This window comes from Ciona robusta, chromosome 11 (genome assembly GCF_009617815.1).
Source record: "Ciona robusta chromosome 11, ASM961781v2".
Taxonomy (NCBI): Eukaryota; Metazoa; Chordata; class Ascidiacea; order Phlebobranchia; family Cionidae; genus Ciona; species Ciona robusta.
In genome coordinates this window covers 4920506-4934001 of record NC_143245.1, presented here as the reverse complement: position 1 = coordinate 4934001, position 13496 = coordinate 4920506, and the positions used below count along the sequence as shown (strand labels likewise).

Genomic DNA, 13496 nt, shown 5'->3' with positions numbered 1-13496 from the left:
TATTGTAATTTTAGGGAAATGAAATCCTTGCACACTTTGAGATTCTTAGCTGGTGCGTAAAAACTAATGGTCGTAATTTTAATTAAAAAAGTTCTTTTAAAATTAGACACTATAGAGAACATTTTAAGCTAAAATTTAATTAAAACTCCAGTCAGTAAAGTTTATTAGTTTGGTTTCAAAGACAGACAAATAAAACAAAAGTTGCAAAAACAAAGACTTTATTCGGATTGTTACGTTTCGTCGAGGTCCGTCACTTATAATAAAGAAAGATGCGTTGAAAAAATCGAGCACCATTTTCAAATATATGAAAGAGAAGATAGTGATGAGTGATTCTACGCTTCCAACCGTTCCAGTTCCTTCGTCCGCCGTCGCGAAAAAAAAGAAATCGGCTACCAAGACGACGACTTCTGCTACGAAAGTCCATCCCAAGTACAGCGACATGATCGTCTCTGCTGTGAAGACGCTTCGTCGTCCGAAGGGCTCGTCTCGGCAAGCGATTACGAAGTATGTCCAAAGCAACTACGACGTTGGTACCGGAGCAGCAAAACACATTTCTCGAAACCTTAAAAGTATGGTTGACAAAGATGAATTGGTGCTTGCAAGTGGTGTCGGCGCAGCTGGTCGCTTTAGGATCAACAAATCCGCTCTTGCTGGCAAGGCTCGAACAACTAAACAGCGAAAGTCTCCTAAGAAGAAAAAGAAGCCAATTACAAAAAAGAACAAGAGAAAGACCACGGCCAAAAAGCCAAGGAGTCCTGTTAAAAAGCGAAGTGCGAAAAAGTCACCCAAGAAGAAGCTTGTCAAAAAGAACAAGAAAACCGTAAAGAAAGCAGTGAAAAAGCCACTGAAGAAAAGAAAGTGAATAACCAATTTGGTCACATTAAAACGGCTCTTTTCAGAGCCACCCGATATTAAAATGAGATCATTTTCTGTCATCGCCCATAACTGAAAACACCAGTTTAATATGTCAGTTAGACGATAGTTCAATGTGCGTTAGACTTGGTTTTAAATAAAATAGGATACCATATATAAAAGCGTTTTATTGAGAACATGTTGAGATCTATAAAAACGTTATATAGTAAATTTCATTGCAAAAGCTGTAGTAACAAGAACGAAGATTCGAAACGATCTTAAAATGTCCGTAGTAAATTTTATCTAATTTGCATAATTTAACAATGGGTTTCGAACCTACACGAAACACCAATGGGTTTCGGACCTACACGAAACACAAATGAGTTACGGACCTACACGAAACACAAATAATTTTCGAACCTACACGAAACACAAATGGGTTTCGGACCTACACGAAACACAATGAGTTACGGATCTACACGGATCACAAATGGGTAACAAACCTACATCAATGGGTTACGAACCTACACGAATCACAAACGGGTTACGAACCTCCACCAATGGGGTTTTCGGACCTACACGAAACACAAATGGGTTACGAACTTACACGAAACACAAATGGGTTACGAACTTACACGAAATACAATTGGGTTTCGGACCTACACGAAACACATATGAGTTACGTATCTACACGAATCTCAAATGAATTACGGACTTACACAAAGCACAAATGTGACATCCAATAAATCTCGTTTTGTGGTTTGTTAGTTGAATCATAGTATACTCATATGAGTGTACTATGGTTGAATGTTACTTCGCTTTGTGGCAGGCAGCAATAGTTTTTTACAAACGCAGAGGGCGTATTGATTTGTTCATGCAGTGAACACTTTTTAATTACAAAGTTACTTACCTTTATCAGTTTCCTTTCGGATTTGTTTACAAAAAAATAGTCACTCCCAAACTTAATCAAGTTAAAGGCCTATCAGCCAGAGAGGTACTACTAATTCTTCATAATCCATGACACGGTAACTGGAGCAAATGAGCGTATATATTTACCCAGGTTGTAACCACTAAAAGCATACATATTATTGGGAATTTTCCAAACATCTGTTTAACACCATTTTGTTTGGTGCTGCAGCAATACTCCGTTAATACAAATGCCGAAGTAAAAAAGCAATGAGTGTTACAACATTGTAAAAGTGTTTTTTTTTTTGTAAAATTTTTTTTTAAATAAATAAACATTGTAAATTTTTTTTTTTAAATAATATATTCTACTATAAACATATATTACATCAACGAAAACATAATTCCAATTGGCTGCTTTTTGTTAAATTTATACGAAGTCACTTCAAGAGCTTTATAATTAAAGTTAAAAAATCAAACCAGACTTTTAGAAATGCCTCATTTACATAATAAGACAATGGGAAGCGGACTTAAACGAAACGTATAAAACACAACCAATCAGCGCGCTTGATTTTCTAGATGATTTGCATAACAGAGAGTATAAATAACAAGTCGAGTCGCTCTAAATTCACATTCAGTTCTTGAAGAAGACGACATCGAAATTCATCATGGTTGCATCCAAAGGTCCCAAGAAAGCTATGAAGAGCACACCTCCAGTAGAGAAGAAGGAACGCAAGAATAAGCGCCATCGACGACGAAAGGAAAGCTTCGGCATCTACATTTACAAAGTGCTGAAGCAAGTCCACCCTGACACTGGTATCTCCAGCAAGGCAATGAACATCATGAATTCATTTGTTCACGACCTATTCGAAAGAGTTGCCGGAGAATCTTCTCGTCTCTGTAGCTACAACAAGCGCTCCACTATCAGCAGTCGGGAAGTGCAAACCGCAGTTCGCCTTTTGCTTCCAGGGGAGCTTGCAAAACATGCTGTATCGGAGGGTACAAAGGCTGTTACAAAGTACACCAGCTCAAAGTAAACACGATAATTTTGTATCACATAAACGGCTCTTTTCAGAGCCACCCAAAATAACAAGAGATTCTGACAAAATCAATAGCAATAAATATTTATCGATTCCCTAAAAAACTCTTACAGTTGTTGGCTGAAGTTATTTTGAACTGAAGGCGCTATGTGGCTACGTTCAATCATAGCCTATGAAACACACGTGTATGTATAGGCTATGATTCAGTACGAACAAGTTTACCGACTTTTAATTATCTTTTTTAATTATGTTAAAAAAGCGTTACGCGTTATAAAGTTAAAGAATATCCAACCGAAACTGTAAACCTGGCATGATAATATGTACAATTGTCACCAGCGCAGACGTTACATGTAAAACTGGCCAGAAAGTTAATACGATAGTGACTTCGTCCCGTTCAATAGGAATTCTCACTTCGAAGAGGTTCGAAAAAGATTTTACGTAATCAATTATTTACGACTTACGTCATACGCGTGAGTTGCAAGTTGGCGAACCCAGCATCTGAACGCGAGTTCTTTGTTGCTACCTAGCGGATAGATATATAATATAAAGAGCATACTTGTGCAGAATGAAAAACCAAAATGGATTTCAATTAAATTACCATTTTACAAAATTGAAGATGCGTGCTTGGGTACACATGTTTACATAAATACCCGCACATCTGTAAACAATGTTTATCATAAAATTATGTATTCCCCTGTTATACCAATTTGAAACCCTGCGCTGACCATTTGGAACCAACAGAATGATTAAATATAAACAAAAACAATCAATTTAGATGCAAAAAGCATAAACAATTCCGGGTATTTACAATTTTGTATTTTGTTAGTTTATTTCGCTGTAGCGAATCTCAACGTGTCGATACTACAACAGGCAAACAAACGAATTTACGAAGCGAATCCATCACGTGAAGTTCCTTGTAGTACAGAGGACGCAATGGCCTATTTTCTTGAGAAAGTGGCGTTAGTTATGGCAGATTTGTGTTAGAATGGACTACATTACACTGTATTGTCTATGTTAAAAGTATTGACCGCTATTGTGCTGAAAACTGCAGTTTGAAGCTGAGGTAGATTTTTTCGTTTCAACTGATTTTATTCATACAAGCCGGTAGTTTGTTGACATATTTACGTTATCTTACTGTAACATTAAGAAACAAATTACAGCATCTGAAAGACTGAAACTACCTCATTTGTGAATTGAGTTATTTACCTATTCTATTCTTACATTTTAGGTTGATTTATTTAGAATCATTTGTTTAAAGACAGATTTGGACAATGTTACCGCTGAGTCACAAAGACAGTGAGTATAAACCGGGCATTAAATTAGTCAACAAGATCAAAACATGGATGACAACGATAATATACGACGAAAGCTCTCGGAATATATTCATGTTCTTGATGCTGAACTTGTCTTTTGCATTTGTAGAACTGATCTGGGGAATTTGGAGCAACAGTCTTGGACTCATTTCTGATTCCTTCCATATGTTTTTCGATTGCACTGCGCTATTAGCTGGTCTTGCTGCTTCAGTTGTTGCAAAATGGAAAGCAAATGACAGGTTTTCTTATGGCTATGTTAGAGCAGAGGTGTTAGCAGGCTTCATAAATGCTTTGTTTCTACTGTTCATTGCATTTTTTATTCTTTCTGAAGCCGTAGAACGTCTTGTAGAACCACCAGCTGTAAAGCACGAAAGAATCTTAGTAGTTTCAGTTCTTGGTTTCATAGTTAATTTAGTCGGCATTTTTGTATTTCATGGTCATGGGCATCATGGCCATTCGCATGGTCATGATCACGGTCACGGTCATTCACATGGACACTCGCATGGTCATGATCATGGTCACTCACACAGTCATTCACATGGCCATGATCATTCACATGACCACGATCATTCTCATGATCACGACCACTCACATAAACATGGAGATTCACATGATCATGGGCACACACACCATGATCATCCTCCAGAGGCATCTCAAAGTCAGATCCTTCACAGTGTCTTCCTTCACATCTTAGCTGACACTCTGGGGAGCGCCGGAGTTATCGTTTCAACTCTTCTGATGCAATTCTTCGGATGGATGATTGCGGATCCTATTTGCTCCCTCATGATCGGCATTCTAATTGCGATCAGTGTTATTCCTCTCCTCCAGGACTCTGTCGGCATCTTGATGCAGAGGACTCCTCGTTCTCTAGATAACAAGCTGCACGGGTGTCACCAACGGGTGATGCAAATCGAAGGAGTCTACCGAATACACGAACCGCACTTCTGGACCCTCTGCTCGGACGTTATGATCGGGACGATAAAAGTACAGATCGCACCAGGAGCAAATCCCAGCTACATCCAGAGTCAAGTGCATGGAATATACTCTCAAGTTGGAATTCGTCAGCTTTATGTTCAAATCGATTATCCCGCTGTTTAACAATCGTTATCGCAAAAAGGAGCAATATAGGCGCTTAGTATCAATTACACTGCTTAATATAAAAATCCAGTGAATAATACTGTAGTGTTGACAAAATTTTATTAGCTTGATATAAACACAGCTTTTTAGATTTGTAAAGGCCTATTTCAAGTTAAACCCAATATATATATTTAATGAACTTAATACTTGACCCAGCTACATTGCTTAGTTAATTCACTAATAGTACATTGACTAAAACATTGTGCTTTATATTAAATAAACATAATATATACATAGGCTATAACATTAGATAGCCAATAATAAGTTATTTTTGAATTTTGTATACTGTGACTTATTACATAGTGAATTAATTTGTTAAAACCACTTGGAGGCCATTAAAAAAATATTAGATGCCATTATATATAATATCTATTTGTATAATACTTGAAATGTTACCCATATTAACTTCTAAATGTGCTATAAATTAGTATATTACTTTGCAGTAGTATGCTTTAATCTTGTGTCATTGCTTTGTGCACACAAAATACAGTGCAATATAGATTATAGAAATTCAGTAAAAATGTCAGTTTGTGCCTTTTCCCAATAATGAAGCACATTTGAAATATAATTCAATATAAGAGTGTTTTCTGGTCATTGTTGGTTGATGTATTATTTCATTGGATTTTTAATTTCGTTTTCAAGTGTTAAAATAACCCATTTTTTCTAGACATTTTTTTTAACTTGTTTTAGTTTTCGTACCCAAAATCGGTTACTGTTTTGGTATGAATACATATTTGGGAAGAATTTTTTCTTTTAATGCAGTGAATGTAAGATGAAAGCTGTTAAAAATCTTTAAAAGTTCTGAGATTTTTGGTGTTTGAAGCATTTATCTTGCCGTTGCCAAGGGTATAATTTTTGTTAAATTCTTTATTTTACGGGTTATTTTGGAGAACGTTCTTTATTCTGTTATTAATTAAATAGTAAAGCATTTCCTATCCCGTACTATATCTACATCACTACACGTAACCTCTCTGCATTACATTGCATTGTGGTGGAATTAAATTATGCTGCTCAGCTGTTGTATATGCGTGTTGGGGGTTTCTGTTTGTGACCGTATGACATTTTTGCTTGTTTGCGTTCTGTTGCGCAAGTGATAATGTCAATTATTATAACTCTGCGGTGTTTTTTAGTCATTAGAATGGCAGAGGTAGAAAGTGTGACTGAAAAACTGAACCAGGTCGCTGTGGTTACCAATGGAAAGGATGATTTCTGGGGCTTTCCGCTGTTTGAGGCCTACAAAATGGCAATAAAGTTTTACAAAGGTAACAAATAACAGTAACCAGTATTTTATTTATAACATTTGTTTTATATTTACCAAGCATGAAACTGCAATAAATAAATAGGCTGCAATAAATATCATTTAAACCAATTTGAAAGGCTTAAAAAATCTTATAAAATCCATTTTTTCTCCATTTCTTGAAAATAAGTAATAGCAATACCATTTCTAGATAATGAAGGAAAACGAACGTTTGAGATTGAATATGATAACAAAGTGCTGCTGATGGCTCTCACCAAGCAGGTCTCACATGGACCAATGAACCAACAAAGTTCTCTTCCCGATATTGGATATCTAGATATGTTTGGTCATGACAGAAGGTAAATCTATTTGTTTTGGTAAATATGCAGATTGTAGAAAATGCACATTTTAAAATGTATTTTGGGATTTATTTTGCATTTCACTAAAATGACTTGTGTTTACTATCTAATAGTATCTATGTTTGTGTTTTATGTCAGATTTTTTCAACCACGTCTTAAAAAACACAAAAGCAGCATGTACCTTATTGCAGCTCAGCAAAAAAACTAATGTTTACTACTTTTATTCATTTTTTTAGTGGTATTCATTTAGTTAATCTAATTATGCATTTTGTTAAATGCCATAATACATATGCTATAAATTTTAGCTAGTGTCGCGTGCAAGAATTTCGCGCCTCCTAATTCGTACCTATACAGAACACCCTGCAGTGCTTTCACAAGCTTTTATTATAATATAAAATTTTACACCAACGTCAATAATACGTTTTACAACCCCAACAAAATATTACTAAGTTCCTCCAAAAACAACTGCCACGTTTCTGGCATTGCGACACAATGACACAGGTAATAAAGAACGATGTTACGTCACACCTGCTGTGACTTAATGGCTTACGGCCAATAACAACAGAAATAAAACACAATTTGTGACAACTAGTTACCAAAATATGGTATTACATAACCTACTGGTTTAATACTATTACTTTTAACCCTACCACATACACAGACAATAATTTTTTACTCAAATTCCCCTTGTGTTTGTACTTTAGGAAGGTGTGGGAATCTTTGGGTGATATTTCTTCAAATGATGCTCGAAGAGCATTTATAGAAAAATTAGAAAGCTGTGTACCCGTTTTTGGTCCTTTCATGGTAGCTCATCAAAAAGAAAAAGAAGAACAAGAGTTAAAACGGTAAGAATACTTATATTTTTGACAGTGGCAAAATTTTACGTTAGGTTAAAATTTTACAATGTGCTATATTTCTACATTAGTAAAAGGTAACGGAAAACATTTTTTTGTGTTTAAAATATGCTTTTCATTTTTAATTTTTTCAAGATTAATTTAAACTGCCAAATATATTTTTATCTCTGTTTGTTGTTGTTGCAGAAAACAGAAAGAAGATGAAGAGAGAAAAAAGCTGGAGGAAGAGGAAAAAGTGAAGCAGGAAGAGCAAAGAAAAGAAAAAGAATTAGCTGAAAAAGCTGCGGAAGAGAACAAATTAAAACAAGATCAAATCTTGCAAAAGTCAGTAGTTTCTAAAACTAAACAATGTTTAAAGTTTGAAAACTGTAATGTTACCTAATTTCTTGTATTTTTTACTATTTTGAAGTATTTTTAATATAAACTATAAAAGTATTTTTTGATATTCACCAACAATTCCGTATACTTAACTTAACAACATCACTATAAAATGGTACGATATATAAATATATATTTTTTAAATCTCTGGTATTATTGCAGACAGCAGATAATGCAAGCATTAAACGCACAGACACATGCACAGTTCCAGCAATACGCTGCTCAACAATACCCAGGAAACCCAGAACAGGTAATACTCTTAAAATACATTAGTAATAACAAAGTGGTTGACAAATCCATAATTAATTAGGGCAGAAATCAGTTCATATTATACAGTAGGGTGGGGGAAGATGGGACACATTTTCAATCTATTTTCTCGTCCTATTTGGTTGTAAACAAAGAACATTTAAAGAATAATAAAACCTCATCCCCGCAACTTTCTAGACCGTTGTTAGTTGTTGAAAACACGATCAGGATATTTGGATATTATGTGCTAAAGGTGTCCCATCTTCCCCCACCCTACTATACATTTTAAAATTTAATAATAAGTTTTAATAATAAAAAAAAGAATATTTTATTATGGTGGCTATTTGGTTTAAATGTTTACCAATATTTACTATAACTTTTAAATTTGAAACAACAGCAACAAAAAGTAAAAGCAAAAATGGGGAAAAGACAGAATTAATTTTAGTTATTTAATTATGTCAGAATGTGTTTCAAATTATTCAAGCAGATTTTATTTCTTAATAACATGTTTAAAATACAATTTCCTGTTTGTATTATGGAACAAAAAGCAAGATTAATTTTGTTTGGGGCTAATTATGCTAGAAAGTGTTTTAAATTATTTGGACAGGGTTTATTCTTGATTAGAAGTTAAAATACAATTTCCTGTTAGTATTATGTTAAGCAGTTATTAGCTCACATGTGAGTAAAAGGGATATTGATTCAAACATTCAATTTCCTGATGAATCATTTCGTTGTTGGACTGTTTGAACAATGAACACATAAGATAATACAGCATTCTAGTGTATACCAATACTACTGTACAATAGAAAATAAACTAAGGGTGGTATGCAGAAAGTATAATCAACTTTGATCTTAGATCAAATTTCATTGTTGACATAACAACGATTTAAACGGTATGCAGAAAGTATAATCAAAGTTAATTACCGATTTTTGATTGTCGATTATCGTCAAAAAGTTAAACAGCGAAATTGGCTGTTTAAGTGTCTGGTGGCGATGCAAATTGGTAGTTTTAAGGGTTGGTAACGCGACATAAGATTAATTTCCGTAAATTCATGTCAAATAGATTGTATTGGATCGTTTTTATAGGTTTTAACGGAGTCTGGGCCTTTTTAGAAAAAAGCGCTTCGGATCTCAAAAGTTCGGTAACCGCTTACTGACCTTACTCCGACTTGCTGCTACTCTTTCCATACTATTTATACTGTTTATATTGATTACTATTCTGTTAAAGGTATAAAAACAATAACAAATTCGATTTTGACTTTTATTAAACATTTTTGTCGCCATTTTTACCGAGAATTGCCTTCTTCGTGGAGTAATTTTCGAGAGAAATTCTCTCGTCCATTGTTACGTCACAAACACGAAAAAGATAAACATAGATCAGCTAAGAATCACTGATTATACTTTCTGCATACCACTTAAGTTTTTTGCATGATCTCCGTTTAGCTAAACTAAGATCAAGCTAAAAGTTAAGTATACTTTCTGCATACCACCCTAAGTGTACATTTTTCTTTCTGTATTGGCTCAAAATCAGTTGTTTTCAATAAGGGGCATTGCAAATTTTTTGTCGAGCGTGGTCAGTGGTCACAATTTATAATTTAAATATAGTTTGTGGGTTTATAATTTATTTTACAAAACAAGTGTTGCATATTCCATATTTTTCTGTGATGAATGTGGGCTACCTATTTATTGGGAAACACTGTTTTAAATAGTGTATCACTTATTTTAAGTAGTGTGACAGAGGAAACCATATTTTTTTGCGGAAATGTGGGCTACCTATTAATTAGGAAACACTGTTTTGAATAGTGTATCACCTATTGTGGCATAGGAATTTTATGACTATAAGTAAGTGATCATGAATAACAACAGGAGTGATAAATGCCCTGTGTTGGCATTTGTCACATAATCCTTATAAGGTATAATGTCTCCATACAACTTTATGCTGATAAGTCTGGTGACCTAATGGTGACCTCTGCGTTTAAACTAGGCTGTTCATTTTTAATTTTTTGTAAGAAAACTAAAAAAATACCAAATATGTTTTTTATCCAAGTTTTTTTTTATCCAAATTTATTAAATTATAATCTTACATTTTAGGCTTTTTCGCTTTTGAAATAAGACAGTGATACTTTGCCTGTTGTTTATTTATTTTTTTAAACATATTTTTGTATTTGTTTCCAGCAAGCAGTTCTGATCAGCCATTTACAAGAACAACATTACCAGCAGTACATGAAGCTATATCAACAGCAACAACAACAACAACAACAAACACAAACTGATTCAACAAAAGGGCAACAAGAGCAAAGACAAGAAGAATTAGAATCAACTGAAAGTGAAGCAGCTGGATCAGAAGGTATGAAAACAGATATGCCACAATTCCACATTTCATGCATGTTGGATCTCTGTATAGGCCTACTCTATACCCCTCACACTATCTGCCAAGCTATAATATCAAATGCCATTGATTTATATAGTACATGGTATAGTTTGATCATTTTAGGGATTGCAGCAATCCCTGAATTTTCAAATTGTAAAGTAATTTCAATTTGTCCAGTCATGCTTATTTATCAAGTTGTGTCCTGTCTTATGCCTTAAACACATATAGTAGTAAAATAAATTATTAATACATCTTTTTTAATGTCCACTGTCTATTTTTTGTATTTAATTGTCACGCACTAGGTCTACCTAATACATATTATTGTTTTTTTGTATATAGTTTATGTTGATTAAGGCACAGAATAGACTTCAGGTTTTATTTTATTCTTATTCTTCTCATTGTGCAACATAATTAACAATAACATCTAAATACGAATTTGAATCAAAAATTGCAATTACTTAAGTTGCAAAGTTTTTTTTTTCTTTTGGGTATCATAAGTACATTAAAAAACCTTTTAATTTCTGATCAAAAAATATTTTTTTTCACATTTTCTCTTTATTTGCACAAAACAACCTATTACTGGTTATTCTCAATTTAGCATTCATTGCATGTCAGGTTCTGCTACTCCAGTGGAAGATGCTTCAATGTGGACGAGACCTCAGATCACAGAGTTCAAGGAACAAATTAAACGAGATCCAGAGTCTGTACTCACTGTTGGCAGAGGAGAAGTTGTAACTGTGCGCGTGCCAACTCATGAGGAAGGTGAGCGTCAATTGGCGTCATTAATTTAAGATTTTTCTAATTTTGCATGCGTAACCCAGCGCGTAACACAGTTGGTCAGGACGCCTCTATCCTAGAGGTAACGGGCTCAAGGCTCTTTGCTACCATTGTAGGCATATGTGTCCTTGGGCAAGACATTTAACGACAATCGCTCCAACCCATTTGTCACTAATGGGTTGTCCAAATTATTGGTCATACATAAAAAATGAAAAAATTCCCAAAAAATAATCACCTACTCGTAAGGTGGCATGAGGTGTATGATGCAGAACCCCCGTGTTTGACTGTCGTTTTCCGGCCACGCGAGGATAAAGTAGGTTACATTCAATCATCTTTTGAGAGTGTTAAGTTTAACTGCATGTCTATTAGGAAAACTAGTCAGCTAAACTTGCATTCTGACATTCCGTCTGTATGAGTGAGGTCTTACTGCAAAGCAGTTCATGGGACCTGTTATTTAGCTCTAGATGTATCCATTATCCTAGCTAAACTTTACAACCCCTTTACAGGAGCGTATGTGTTCTGGGAGTTTGCTACAGACTCATATGACCTTGGATTTGGCGTTTACTTCGAATGGACGGATTCTGAAGATCAACAAGTTTCTGTGCAAATCGGGGAAAGCTCAGATGAAGAAACAGACGAAGGTAAAATTTAAAATACTTCAGTAATAAATACTAGCGCATGTTTAAGGCTTAAGCCTAGGTTGCATACTTGATGCTTATCATTTTTGAAATTGTTTAACAAACATGGATTTCTCCAAGTATAATCCAATAACAATTTATCAAAAAAGTCAATTTATTGCAATTTCAAATTGAAGTGTTTAAAAATACTGGCGAAATCTAGTCCTGATATTACCAATTTAGTCCTGATATTACCAATAATGTTTCTACACAACTTTTTCTTTTTTTTATTGTACATAGAATAAATAAGCGAGAGTAAAACAACAACAACAAGAACAAATAAAAATCTAAGATACGAGACGGTTCCACTTCATTTGTACAAACGTTTTGTTTTTTCACAGAACTTTCGGACCCAGAAAAAGGCTCGAACAGCCCACACCGCCCACCCACGGACGAAGTGGTGCCGATCTACCGCCGTGATGCACACCTTGAAGTTCACGCTGGTTCACACCGTTACCCAGGTCGTGGGGTCTACCTGCTAAAATTTGACAACAGTTACTCGCTTTGGCGCTCGAAGACTTTATACTATCGTGTCTATTATACAAGATGATTAACAGTAAAGAGATAATGAGTTGCGCCTGCAGCCGAAAACGCGTGTAACTTTTCTTTGGCGTTGACATTTTCTTGTTTTTCGATATTATTCATTAGCAACGTGCTAACACACGCAGCTACTAAAATATTGCTTATTGTTGGTTAGGTTTTATTTTATTCTGCTTTCACATCGTATATGAAGAAGGTATGAGGTCTTGTGAGACACTGTATAAAGTGTAGTGTATGAGTGTATAAGTTGGGCTTCCCGTTTAAAAACCCCGAGAATGTGTACCTATGTCTTACATGAAGCACATTTTAACCTAAATGCAACTCTTGCAAAGTGGCGAAATACCACGAATTTTTCGCTGTAATTACACACTCTAGACAAGACAATCAACAGCGCAAAATGTCACTGTTGGTGGTTATGTGGTCGTGTGGTATTCTGCAGTTTAGTCGTTGCTTCACTTCTCGTAGATGCTTGGTCGGCAGTACTCTCAAAAGCTGTGATGATTGGGGCTATCAGTTGTGTGCAAATTTTCATTTGTAAATTACCAGTCATATTTATTTTATTGCAACTTCCTACTGTATCCTGTACCGCAACTTTACTGGTGCGGTAAAACAGCTTGTTTTTAGCCAATTCTAGTCGCATTTATCGCATGTTATTATTAATGTATATTATTCGATATATTTCTAACATTATCTTTTACTTTTTGTTGTCGCTTTCCGTGATTTCAAGACTTGAACCTGCATATAATTAGGACATATACCTTTAAATTTATCACAAATGTTAAGTTCAAATTTGCTGTTTTTTAAAAGACTTA

General features: G+C 34.8%; 4 protein-coding genes across 4 annotated transcripts; all 4 read left to right on the top strand.

Moving 5' to 3' along the window:
• The first annotated feature begins 295 nt into the window (after window positions 1-295).
• Window positions 296-1034, top strand: LOC149728627 (putative histone H1.6). Its single transcript, XM_089888769.1, has one exon. The coding sequence runs from the start codon at window positions 305-307 to the stop codon at window positions 860-862; it is 558 nt and encodes a 185-aa protein (XP_089744895.1). The 5' UTR covers window positions 296-304; the 3' UTR covers window positions 863-1034.
• A 1212-nt stretch (window positions 1035-2246) lies between these two features.
• LOC149728626 (late histone H2B.L4-like) lies at window positions 2247-3896 on the top strand. The gene has a single exon (XM_089889003.1). The coding sequence runs from the start codon at window positions 2424-2426 to the stop codon at window positions 2790-2792; it is 369 nt and encodes a 122-aa protein (XP_089745129.1). The 5' UTR covers window positions 2247-2423; the 3' UTR covers window positions 2793-3896.
• Window positions 3897-3997: 101 nt separating this feature from the next.
• Window positions 3998-6375, top strand: LOC149728625 (zinc transporter 7-like). Its single transcript, XM_089888983.1, has one exon. The coding sequence runs from the start codon at window positions 4067-4069 to the stop codon at window positions 5204-5206; it is 1140 nt and encodes a 379-aa protein (XP_089745109.1). The 5' UTR covers window positions 3998-4066; the 3' UTR covers window positions 5207-6375.
• Window positions 6342-13460, top strand: LOC149728624 (Golgi resident protein GCP60-like). Its single transcript, XM_089888982.1, has 9 exons — window positions 6342-6507; window positions 6694-6841; window positions 7546-7686; window positions 7882-8019; window positions 8236-8323; window positions 10495-10666; window positions 11306-11452; window positions 11974-12108; window positions 12486-13460. Exons 1-9 carry the CDS (start codon window positions 6342-6344, stop codon window positions 12692-12694), a joined length of 1344 nt encoding a protein of 447 aa, XP_089745108.1. The 3' UTR covers window positions 12695-13460.
• The last annotated feature ends 36 nt before the right edge of the window (window positions 13461-13496 follow it).